The sequence below is a fragment of the Eumetopias jubatus genome, unplaced genomic scaffold (genome assembly GCF_037043125.1).
Source record: "Eumetopias jubatus isolate StellerSeaLion01/CBP00866 unplaced genomic scaffold, mEumJub1_p1.0 scaffold_13, whole genome shotgun sequence".
NCBI lineage: Eukaryota > Metazoa > Chordata > Mammalia > Carnivora > Otariidae > Eumetopias > Eumetopias jubatus.
In genome coordinates, this window is record NW_028274819.1 from 107,984,041 (window position 1) to 107,997,420 (window position 13,380).

At 35.4% G+C, this 13,380-nt stretch overlaps 1 protein-coding gene across 1 annotated transcript in view; it reads left to right on the top strand.

Annotated features, from left to right (window-relative positions):
* Window positions 1–13,380, top strand: part of CUNH11orf65 (chromosome unknown C11orf65 homolog) — a 69,752-nt gene that overhangs the window by 13,145 nt on the left and 43,227 nt on the right. Inside the window, exon 2 of the mRNA XM_028105740.1 lies at window positions 6,037–6,126. Within this exon, the coding sequence (XP_027961541.1) occupies window positions 6,046–6,126 (81 nt within the window). The 5' untranslated portion in view covers window positions 6,037–6,045. The remainder of the gene's footprint in view (window positions 1–6,036; window positions 6,127–13,380) is intronic.

The window sequence follows — 13,380 nt, forward strand, 5'->3', positions numbered from 1 at the left end:
GAGATTAAGTAAAACCCATGTTTCTCCCTGTGTTCAGTGCAGGACCCTTTTTTTTTTCCTTTTTATTTAACTATTGGAGCATTGTGTCCTTTATAATGTAACCTCACAGAATTGGGACACTGAAAGCGCCTTTGGAGTTAATTTATTGCAGTGCTTTTATTTTACAGCTGATGAAACCGAAGCCTAAAGATGTTGAGCTATTTGTCTAAGCTTACATTAAGTAGCAGTATGAAGTAAAACTAAACCACATGGGCAGTCTCTCAGTTCAGTAGTCTTCATTCTATGGTTCCGTGTAAAAAAACTATCAAAAAGAGTGGGTTACTTATAAAGCTTATCTATAGCTTGTATTTCCTTATGTATACGGACAACAAATAGAATTGTTGTACACAACTTACATAACCTAGAGAAACAATTCTTGCAGTACACTTTTCTGATAACATTGGAGCAATATTGGAACAGTTCCATTATTTGACTAATCAGTCATTCAATTTTGAATGACATCCTTTTTTAGGATAATAAATGCTTAAGCAATATAAGAAAGAATTGAGCTTACTACAAATTTTTTATGTGTGGTAAAATATGCAAAAAGCAATATTAACCATCTTAACCATTTGTGAGCGTACAGTTCACCTTCATAATGTTGTGCAGCCATCACCACCATCAACCTCCATAACTCTTTTCATCTTGTAGAACTGAAACCCATACCCATTAAACCATAATCAACCTGTACCCCCACCATGCCACTGGCAACCACCATTCTACTTTGTGTCTATGATTTTGACTTCTGTAAGTATCTCATCTAGGTAAAATCATACAGTATTTGTCTTTTTATGACTGGCTCATTTCAATTAGCATAATATCCTCAAGGTTTATCCATGTTATAGTGTGTGTCAGATTTCCATTCTTTTAATAGCTAAATAATATTATATTGTATGTATATATAACATTTTGTTTATTCATCCATTAGTGGACACTTGGGTTGTTCTTATGTTTAGCTATTGGGAATAATGCTGCTATGAACTTGGGTATACAAATTTCTCTTTGAGATCCTACTTTCACTTCTTTTTCATATACACCTAGAAATGAAATTGCTAAATCATATGGTATTTTTATTTTTAGGTTTTTAGGAATTGCCGTATTTCCATAGTGGTTTTACCATTTTATATTCTTACCAACAGTGCACAAAAGTGCCAATTGCTCCACATCTTTGCCAACATTTCTTATTTTCTGTTTTTTTGATAGTAACCATCCTAATGAGTATGAGGTGGTATCTCATTATAGTTTTCATGTGCATTTCCCTAATGATTAGTGATGTAGAGCATGTTTTTGTGTGATTATTGGTTGTTTGTATATCTTATTTGGAGAAATATATTGTCCATTTTTAAAATCAGGTTTGGTTTTTGTTGGGTTTAGGGAGTTCTCTATTCTGGATGTTAAACCCTTATCAGATACATGTTAATATTTTCTCCTACTCTGTGAGTTGTTTTTTTATTTTGTTGCTAGTGTCTATTGATGCATATAATTTTATTTTTTCATGAAGTCTCATTTGTCTGTTTTCACTTTTGTTGCTTATTCTTTTGGTGTATATCCAAGAAGTCATCACCAAATCCAGTGTTGTAAAACTTTTGACCTCTTTTCTTCTAAGCATTTTATGGTTTTAGGTCTTATATTCAATAATTTAATCCATTTTGAGTTCAGTTTTGTATATGGTGCTAGAAAAGAGTCTTCATTCTTTTGCATGTGGATATCCAATTTTCTCAACACTGTTGAGAAGATTATTCTTTGCCCATTGAATGGTCTTGGCACCTGTCAAAATGTATATGTAAGGGTTTATGGTATGTATATGTAAGGGATTATTTCTGAGATGTTTATTCAGTTAGTCTGTGTGTTTGTCTTTATGCCAGTGCCACATCGTTTTGAGTACTGTAGCTGTATAGTAAGTTTTGAAATTAGGATGTGTTAGTCCTCCAGCTTCTTTCTTTTTCTATTTTAGCTATTCTGGGTGTCTAGAGATTCCACATAAATTTTGAAGTGGGCTTTTGTATTTCTGCAAAACAATGTCATTGGAATTTTGTTAGGGATTGCATTCAATCTATAGATCACTTTGGGTGGTATTGACATCTTAAAAATATTAAGTCTTCCAATCTATGAACATGAAATGGCATGTTCATTTATTTATGTCTCTTTAATTTCATTCAGTGTTTTGTAGTTTTCATTGTACAAGTCTTTCTACCTACTTGATGAAATTAATTCCTAAGTATTTTATTCTAGTTGATGCTAATATATATATATATATATATAAAATTATTTTTGTACTTTCCTTTTCAGATTGTTCATTGTTACTGTAGAGAAATGCAACTGATTTTCCTGTGGTGGCTTTATACCTGCTACTTTGTTGAGTTCATTTTTTTAGTTCTGAAAGTTTTTTGTGGAATAATTAGGTTTTATATTTAAAGTCTATTTTGTCTGATATTAAGATAGCCACCACTCCTTTCTTTTGGTTACTATTTGCATGGAATATCTTTTTCCATCTTTTCACTTTCAGTCTGTTTGTGTCTTTGAATCTAATGTGAGTCTATTTTGCATAGCATATAGTTGGATTTTGTGTTTTTATCCATGCTGCAAATCTCTGTATTTTGATTGCAGAGTTTAAACCATTTACATTTAAAGTAATTACTGAGAAAGAGGGCCTTACTTCTGTCTTTGCTATTTGTTTTCTATATGCTTTATAACTTTTTAAAAAAATATTTTATTTATTTATTTGTCAGAGAGAGAGAGAGTGAGTGAGCACTAGCAGGGGGAGCAGCAGGCTCTCCGCTGAGCAGGGTGCCTGATGCAGAACTTGATCCCAGGACCCTGGGATCATGACCTGAAGGCAGACACTTAACCAACTGAGCCACCCAGGCATCCCTGCTTTATAACTTTTAAATCATTTCCTGCATTACTGTCTTCTTTTGTGTTTAGTTGATTTTTTATAGTGAAACATTTAAATTCATTTCTCATTTCCTTTTGTGTATACTCTGTAGCTGTTTCCTTTGTGGTTACCATGGGGATTACATTTAACATCCTAAAGTTAAAGCACTCCATTGTGGATTTTTGCCAGTTTAACTTCATTAACATACAAAACTCCTCTTTTACAGCTCCATCCCAACTCCTTTTAATTGTTGATGTTACAAAATTACATCTTTATACGTTGTGTGCCCCAAAACACAATCTAATATTTTAAATATACTTGTCTTTTAAATTAAACAGTATGTGGAATTACAAACCAAAGTTACCATAATTCTAGTTTTTAGAATTATAATTTAAAAAAAATATATTGTTCTCTTAAATCATGTAAAAAACAAAAAATAGAGTTACAAATTATTGTTACAATAATATTAGCTTTTATAACTGCCCATGTATTTACTTTTAATGAAATTCCTATTTCTTCATATAACTTTGAGTTACTGTCAGGTGTCCTCTCATTTTTCCCTGCAGGATTCTCTTGAACATTTCTTGCAGGGCAGGTCTAGTAGCAATGAACTCTTACAGCTTCTGTTTATCTGGGAATGTCTTAATTTCTCCCTTACTCTCCAAGAGCAGGTTTGTTAGATGTAGGATTCTTGTCTTTTTTTGTTGTTGTTGTTAAGCAGTTTGAATATAATGACCCACTGCCTTCTGGCCTCCAAAGTTTCTGATGAGAAATCTGTTAATGTATTAAAAATTCCTTGTATATGATGAATCACTTCTCCCTTGTTGTTTTCAAGGGTTTCTCTTTATCTTTGGCTTTCAAAACTTTAATTATAATGTGTCTTAGTGTGGATGTATCTTTGAGTTGATCTTACTTGGAGTCTGTTGAGCTTCTGGGATGTTGATATTCATGTATTTCATCAAATTTGGCATTTTTCAGCCATTATTTCTTGAGATACCTTTTCTTCCCCCTTCTTTTTCTTTTCTCCTTCTGGGACTCCCACAATGTGCATGTTGGTCTGCTTACTGGTGTACCATAGGTCTCTTAGGCTCTATTCACTTTTATTCACTCTTTTTTCTTTCTCAGACTTAACAGTTTCCTTTGGTTTATCTTCAAGTATGCTGATTATTTCTTCTGCCTGCTCAACTATGCTTTTGAATCCCACTAATAAATTGTTCCTTTCAGTTATTCTACTTTTCAGCTTCAGAGTTTCTATTTGGTCTCTTTTTAGGTTTTGTTTCTTTATAGATATTTCCATTTTGTGCAGCATTTCTTGAATTTCTCCAGATCTTCCTTCAGTTTTTTGAGCATCTTTAAAACAGTGTTTTAAGGTCTTTGTCTAGTAGATCTACCATCAGGTCTTTTTCAGGCTCAGTTTCTGTTGATTTACTTTTTTCCTTGAGTGAGCCATCATTTTGTGTTTCTTTATATGCCTTATAATTTTTTGTTGAAAAGTGGAAATTTGAATTTAATAATGCAGGTACTCTGGAAATGAGCTTCTTTCCTTTCCTCAGAGTTTACTGTGTTGTTTGTGTGTGTGTATTTTCTTTTTTTTAATTGCTGTAGACTGTTTCCATAGCTTACAAGGATCAGTTAAGGATCAGCCGGAATTGTAAACTTAAGGTCTCAGTTTTCTGAGTCTGTGCCTTTCCCTGGAAATGACGGGTCACTTTCTAATTTTCTCCCTCTTTATAGTTATTTTTGAATGTCCTAGTTTTGAATGCCTGGCCCCCAGAGGGGGAAAGGAGAACAATGTAGAGGGAAGGAAAAACCCTTTAAGTTCCCTGGAAGTTGCCAGATGGGAAGGGCTTGCAACAATGGTGGAGGGTGGAGGTGCAGCAGCAATGACTGCCCTCCTGTTTGTCTGCACCTCTGTAATCAGAAGCAGCAACCAACAATCCCAACACAGACCTCCTGTATTTCCAGGACAAAGTCCTTTTTCCCCACCCCCTCTCCCACAAGCTGTGTGCATGTTGTTCCTGAACATGTACGCAGCTGCTGCTGGGGCTGAGGTGAGGGAGTGGATAGCTAGGGCTGGGCAAAGAGCCAGAATTGACCAGAGTTAACCGCCATTTACCCCCAAGCCTTCCTCTGGAAGTTGCAAGACTTCAATAGAGTCCAGAGTTCCAAACAGTTACATTAGATTCGGCCAGTGCGGTTGTCTAGATGGGAAGATAGATTCCTGGTGCTTCCTTAGTCCACTTTATTCCCAGGATCCTCTCTGTCTGCTGCAACTTTTTAAAGGACTCCAAAACTATGATTTTCTGACTTCTCCCATTACTTATTTCTTCACAGTATTAATAAAAATTATGGCTAGAACTAGTAATTTTGTTTTGCTTCTTAGTAGTCAGGCTTCATCTCTTTTTCTGGCAGTTTAATGCATGATTTATTAACTTGTCAGCACATTTGCAAGTTACAAAGTAAGAAAAATTCTATAATCATCTCTAACTCTAGGTTAGGAGCCTGGATAAACTTGGGATGAAACTGTCATTGTGCTTGTTGATTAAGAAAAGCTTATTTGGGAGCGCCTGGGTGGCTCAGTCAGTTAAGCATCTGCCTTTGGCTCAGGACATGATCTGGGATCAAGCCTCACGTTGGGCTCCCTACTTAACCTGCTTTTCCTTCTCCCTCTGCAGCTCCCCCTGCTTGTGCTCAGTTGCTCTCTCTCTCTCTCTCTGTCAAATAAATAAATAAATAATCTTAAAAAAAAAAAAAGCTATTTGAAGTCATTGAATGGGGACATGAAATGTCATGGATTTTCAAGAGAAACTGACATGGGTTTAATACTGGCTTAGTCAATCACTATTTGACCTTGGGCCTTGAAGTGCAGTCTCATCTCTAACATTAGCAAATTGGCAAAATCTGCTCTGCAAGATTGTTGTTTAAATTAGAAAAAGAAACAAATTGGAGGATATAAGACAATCAATAATAGGTAACAATTTTTATTTCTATTAAAATTATTTTGATACCAAATCTCATCAGTATTATATCCTTTACTCAGCTTCTGTTTTTCTTGAGTTCTAGTGAGTTTCATAATGGAGTTTATAAAGAGATTTTGAATATACCCTTTTTGCTTATTTTAGGACTTTCAAATGCCTTGGAAAGAGGAGTCAGAACTTATAGAGAGGGATAAAGCTGCCAGAATCATTCAGAAGGCCTGGAAATGTTTCCTTGTGAGTTTATTTCACTTTTTGCAGCTTGATTGCAATATAATTTATATATCATAAGGTTCACCTGTTGAAAGTGTACAATTCGGTAGTTTTTAGTATATTTACGGATTTGTGTACCACCCTTTGCTTTAAAAGCACACATTGTTTAGAAGTTAAAAAACTTAACATTAATTAGTTATCTTCTTAGCCTCACAAATCCTTACTGAACTCCTGGTCAGGGCCAGTCACTTTGATAATGGCTATGATCAATGAAAATATCACTACTAGGGTTTTTTGGCTTTAACCTCTAAAATTTTATTTCTTGACTCAGGAATCAGGTTTTTGAACAGGTGTTAGGAATACATTAAATATTTAATTATTAAATATTTATTGAGTACCTACTTTTGAAGACAATGTTTAATAATAAACTGTGTCTGAATTAACGTACTTATTTATCATGCTTTAGTGTGGGTATGGCTGGTCCCATTGGTGTAAGGAATATTCTGAGTTGATTCACCTGGTTGGGTGAGAGCCAACAGCTAATATGACTCTACTCTTTCCTCTGTGATAGCAGTAACACTGTCTGTGTTTGATAATTTTGTGTGAAGTGGCATGGCTCTGTTTCTAGCACACGAGAATACCTTTGTATTGGCTCATTAAGTCTTGCAAAATAGCTTCCATTATTTGTTTCTTTTGCCTCTTTCAAAGCCATAAAATCCATAACTATTGATTTCCAATACTAAAATAATAATTTGCTTTTAAAATCTATTCCTTTGATGGTTTCTGTTAGCCTACTTGTTAACTAGACTTAAGCTTTTCTGTTATTTGTAACTTCCTTTATCCCACATCCAAGTCCAACCAGACACATTACTTTGTATACCTTTTATATTCCTAGCACTGTGTGAGGCACTTTACAGTACCTCCTTGCCCTTAAGGAGTTTCAGTAGAGAAGCCCTGTATATAAACAGACAAGCGTGTGTGTATATGTATTTCATTTTATTTTATTTTTTTAAGATTTTATTTATTTATTCATCAGAGATAGAGAGAGAGAGGCAGAGGGAGAAGCAGGCTCCCCACTGAGTAGGGAGCCCGATGAGGGACTCAACCCCAGGACCCTGGGATCATGATCTGAACTGAAGGCAGACGCTTCACTGACTGAGCCACCCAGGTGCCCTGTGTATGTGTATTTTAAAAAGATGGTAGACTGAGCATATATTTTCACTTTTTGTCCCCGCAGAACCCTATTGAAATGACAGTATACAGAAAGTTAACCCATACCAGAGAGAAGGGAGTTCATGAGCAGATTAATTTTATCTCATTTTTGGAAAACCAAAAACAGATCATAGCATCCTGTTGGATAGAACTGTGTAGAAGACTTGCCTTGACACACATCAGAGGGCTCCAGTGAGAGAGCTGATTCGTCCCTGGGACCCTAGAAAGGATATCAATTCTGAGTTAGCAATTTACACTTGATCTTAGCCAAAAGGCCAAGAAGCGATTTGGAGTTAGCAATTTAAAAGATCTGGAAGGAGAATGACCGTAGGCAAGAGGATTACTTGTATGTAGTGTAGCTGTGACAGATGTCCGTACTGTCACTTCAAGCCCCAAAGCTACAGGTAGATGGATATTTACCATTGGTTAAAAAATTTGCTTGTAGATGGAGATTTACTATTAGGGAAAAAAACCCTGATGGCTTATCTCTTTTGTAAAAAATTAAGTGAACTTTTTATTTGGAAAAGCTAATTCTATTGTGGATTTGGCACTACATGTAAAAATCTCTTGATTTTGGTATTTGAAAGACACCCTGCTTGATTGCTGGCTACCTAACCATACCTGCCCCCCGTAAGAAAGTCTACTGATTATCTTATTCCACCCACATTACAAAGCTCCCAGACCATCTTCCCATTCATATGTGACAACAATGGGAAAATGGAGACTTACAAAAAAGCTCAGGATACTCCGACTAGTTCCCTGGAAAAATTGACATAGACCTTCATTCTTAACTATTAATGCACAACCAAGGATCAGCTGATATTTAAGGGAAATCAATGATGTAAAAAAAAGATAGAGAATGGGTGCCTGGGTGGCTCAGTTGGTTAAGCGACTGCCTTCGGCTCAGGTCATGGTCCTGGAGTCCCAGGATCGAGTCCCACATTGGGCTCCCTGCTCAGCAGGGAGTCTGCTTCTCCCTCTGACCCTCCCCCTTCTCATGTGCTCTCTCTCTTTCATTCTCTCTCTCTCAAATAAATAAATAAATAAAATCTTTAAAAAAAAGAGAATAAGAAAATTTTAAAAATGAAATAAAAATGGTGATCAGTTTAGTTAAGATCAGTATGTTGAATGTCTCTAAGCGGGCTGTATTGGAAGATAAAATGGTACCCCGTGCAACAGAAGGTATGACTGCACAGTTGCATTTAAAAAGTGGTTAGAAACTGAAGAGAAGCTAACCATGAAAGTCATGGAACCATAATAGTTCTGAGATTCAAAGAGAATACATTTGATCTTAAGTCTAGAAACATTCTGCTTCAAGTGGCTCAGAGGATGACTTCTAAATAAGGATGCCTAATTTTAACATATTACGTTGCCTTATAAATGAATAATCTGCATAGTCAAACTAATGTAAATGAAGGCATTTTCTCACATTTGAATATTTTAAATAAAAATAATATATATATATTTCTTTAAGTAAAATAATGTAGGAGAACTTATAAATAAAAGCACTTCTTTTACCCTCTCATACTCTTCTCTACCCTCATATCCTAAAAGCAACCACTTTTAACTGTTTTTTGTTTTAGATCTTGTAGTAGTTATTTCTGTGTTTCTGCATAATATGCTTGTATAATTATTTTTTATTTATCAACTTTAGAAGTGACCCGTTGACTTTCTGCAAAGATAACTGAGAGCTTATCTTGCTTATCCCTTACACAGCCTTGCTTATCTCCCCTCCCAGTGTCATATATGATTATTTTTTAGTTCTTCTATTTGTTACCTTACTTCTTTAAAGAATATTCAAACCTTTGTTGCTTGTTCCATCATGCTAACGTAAGATTCTGTGACTTATTATGTATGATGAGGATATAAATATCCCTACCCCTCCTTTTCTTTTTTGCCTATAACCTCCCAATCTTCAAATCCCTAAATCCCGTTACATCCACTGTTACACTGTCAGTATTCACTTTGAGGAGTCTCTCCGATATCCTGAACAGAAGTCCTTTATTGAATACGTGTGTTGCAGATATTTTTTTTAGACTGGCCTAATTGCATCCTTAAAGGTGTTTTTTGATAATGACAAGTCTTTAATTTTCATTAAATCCAATTTATCTCTTGTTCTTTATAGTTAGTGTTTTCTATGTCCTGTTTAAGAAATGTTTCCCTAGGGGCGCCTGGGCGGCTCAGTCAGTTGTGTCCAACTCTTGATTTCGGCTCAGGTCATGATCTCCGAGTAGTGAGAGCAAGCCTCACGTTGGGCTCCACACTCACAGTGGAGTCTGCTTGAGATGCTCTCTCCCTCTGCCCTCCCCTCTGCATGCTGTCTTTCGCTCTCTGAAATAAGTAAATAAATCTTAAAAAAAAAAAGAAAGTTTACCTAAAGAGGTGACAATATCAAAATGGCAACATAGGTCATTCTTAACTTCAGTCCGCCTCACAGGAAGACCAACTAACAACTATCCATAGAAAGCACTCTTGTGAAAATCCCAGAGCCCAGGACCAGAGAGAACAGGAAGGACCACAGTAGAAGGAGCGGAGGAGGGGCTTCACTTTGATCACATCACCAGGCACAAGGCAGCCCTGAGGAGCCCACTGGGCCTTTCCTTTCTCCAGTGGGGAAGGAGATCCCAAGGTGGACACCCAAATCACCCAGGACAGTATTGCTTGTCAAGCACATTGAAATAAATCTGGGGGAAATGTTTATGTAACCTGAAGTCAGAAGACATTTTCCTTCTATTTTTTCTAGAGGCTTAATTGCTTTAGCTGTAGATTGAGAGCTAGTATCCATCTCAAATTAATGTTTGTGATGATGAGAGGTATGGACAAAGTTCATTTTTGTCTTTATGGATAACCAAATGATTAAGTGTCTTTTTACTGAAAATACCCTTCTTTCCATAGTAAATTGTGGGGGTGCCTTTGTTTAAATCATGTAATCATATATGTGAAGTGTTTCCATCATCTCTGTTCAGTCGCACTGGTCTATTTGTCTTTATTTGAGTCAATACCACACTGTCTCAGTAACTGTAGCTCTGTTAGAAGTACAGGTAGATGGCACTACAGTCCTCCAACTTGGACGTTCTTCCCGATTGTCATAGCTCTTCTAGGGCTTTTGCATTTCCATGTATTGCAAAAATTATTGTGGGGATTATATAATTGGCATTGAATTGAATCAGATCAGTTTGGGAGAGAACTGATATTTTTCTACACTGAGTTTTCATGAACACGGTGCGTATCTTTATTTATTAGATCTTTAAAATTTTTTCTCCATAATGTTTTGTAGTTTGCAGTGTAGAAGTCTTAAACATCTTTCATTTAACTTCTGGGTACTTGACATTTCTTGATGCTGCTGTAAGTGGTATTATTTTTAAATTTTATTTTCTAGTTCATTTCTAGTTTATAGAAATATAGTTTATTTTTATTTGCCAACCTAATATGCACTTATTATTTCTAGTTGCTTTTTTATAGATTCCTTTGGATTTTCCACTTAAGCATGTCATCCTTGAATGACAACTTTTATTTTTTCTTTGCAAACTTTATACATTTTATTTCTTTATTGCACTGATTAGACCCTCCATTGCAAGATTGAATAGAAGCAGTAATTATGGACATTTCTTGCCGTTTTGTTGAACGCAGAAGGCACGTAATCCACCATCAGCTAAGATGTTACCTGTAGTTTTTTTGTGAAAACTTATCATCAGTTTGGGGAATTTAACTTTATTCCTAGTTTGCTTTTTATTCTTGTTGTTATGAAAACTCTGGGTGTTGAATTTTATCAAATGCTTTTTCTGCATTTACTGTATGATCATATGGTCTGTCTTCTTCATTCTTTTCATGTAGTGAATTTCATTGATTGATATTCAAACGTTAAACCAACTTTGTATTCCTGGAATAAATTCCACTTCACTCTGATGTATTATTACTCTTTTTGATATATCCTGGATTTGATCTGCTAAACTTTATTGACACAAATGAACAAACCTTTTAGAATTTCTAGGAAAAACAGAGCGTTTCATTGAAGTCCAAGTTAGGACAGCTGCCCTGGATACACAGTCTTCACAAAGAAGAGAGTGCTTTGGTAAGGGAGAACATTTGGTGTAAGGTTATATACATTTTATACATAACGAGTTACAAATTATTAGACAAAGAACATTTTAGAAAGTTGCAGACCTTATCTTAAGTTTCTAATATATGCAGGGCTGTGGACTTCACTCTTACAGGAACCAGGGAAGTTTCTTCCTTTTTCTTTTATGTTCAGAATGCTCCTTTCTGGTTATTTTCTTTAATGAAGCAGATATATAGTGTGTGTTCAGGGAAGAAACAGAATCCAAGTTTTGCCTAGTCATTTTCACCTTGGTAAATGTTAAAGTATAGCCTCCCCTGGAGTCCAGGAACAGGACCCACAAGCATTAAAAGTTGAAAATTTCCTATATCAACTTTAATTTAGGATTTTTGCATGTTTGCTCATGAATGTAATTTTTCTTTTTTGTCATATACTTCCCAGATCTTGATATCAAGATTATGCTGGCCTCATAAAGTGAATTGGGAAGTATTCCTTCTGTTATATTATCTGAAACAATTTGTGTGATTAATGCTATTTCTTCTATAAATATTTGGGAGAATATATTAGCAAAACATTGTGTGCTAGGAGTTTTCTTTATGAAAGGTTTCTAATTAGGGATTCCATTTTTTAAATAATACGGGACTATTCAAAACTGTATTTCTTCTTATGACCATTTTGATGTTACCTTTCAAGGAATCTGTCCATTTTCTTAAAATTGTCAAATTTATTTGCCTAAAGTTGTTTATAATCTCCTCTCACTGTACTTTTAATGTCTGTAAGATTTGGGATGGTATTTCTCATATGTGTTTTCTCTGTTTTTCTACATCTGTCTTAATCTTTAAAAAAAAAAACAAACCCTGGTTTTTGACTTTGTTGGTTTTCTCTATTTTAACTCTACATTTCATTAACTGCTTATTTTTATTGTGTTTTCCTTCATCTTGTGAGGGAGTTTGGTTTGCTGTTCTGTTTCACACTTCTTGAGATGGAACATTAGATCTTAGATTTTACACATTTATTCTTTTTTAATAATATATGTATTTAAAGCATTTAAGTTCTCCCTGAGCATTCCCTTAGATGTATCCCACAGGTTTTGATATGTCATATATTTATTACATTTCAGTTTAAAATATTTTATAATTTCCATTGTGATTTTTTTGACCCATGATTGATTGATTGATTGATTTTAAAGATTTTATTTTTAAGTAATCTTTCCACCCAATATGGGGCTCGAACTCATAAGCCCAAGATCAAGAGTTGCATGCTCTACCAAATGAGCCAGCCAGGTGTTGCTTATAGGCGCCTGGGTGGCTCCGTGGGTTTAAGAGACTGCCTTCAGCTCAGGTCATGATCTCGATGGTCCTGGGATCAAGCCCCACATTGGGCTCCTTGCTTAGTTGGGAGTCTGCTTTTCTCTCTCCCTCTGCCCCTCCCCTTGCTCGTGTTTTCTCTCTCTCAGATCAATAAGTAAAATTTTTTTTAAAGTATGTTGCTTAATTACCAAATATTTAGGAGTTTTCTAATTACCTTTCTGTTACTGATTTCTGGTTTAATTCCACTGAAGCCAGTTATTTATATGATTTTAATAACTTGACATTTGTTGAAACTTGCCTGGCTTAAAAAAGTCTATTTTTGTAAATGTTCCATGTGAACTTGAGAAAAAAATGTATTCTGACATCATTTAGGTCAAACTTTGGTAGCTGTCTTAATCCATTTGGGCTGCACTACAATAGACTGGGTAGGTTATAAATAACAGAAATATATTTCTTACGGTTCTGGAGTCTGGAAAGTCTAAAATCATCGCATCAGCAGATTTGGTGTCTGGTAAGGACCCGCTTTCTAGTTCATAGGTGAACAGTTAGTTGTCTTCTTGCTATGTCTTCATGTGGTGGGAGGGGTGAGGGATCTCTCTGAGGCTTCTTTTCTTTCTTTCTTTCCTTCTTTTTTTTTTTTTTTAAGAGAAAGGGGAGGGGCAAAGGGAGAGGGAGAGAGAAAATCTTATGCAGGCTCCA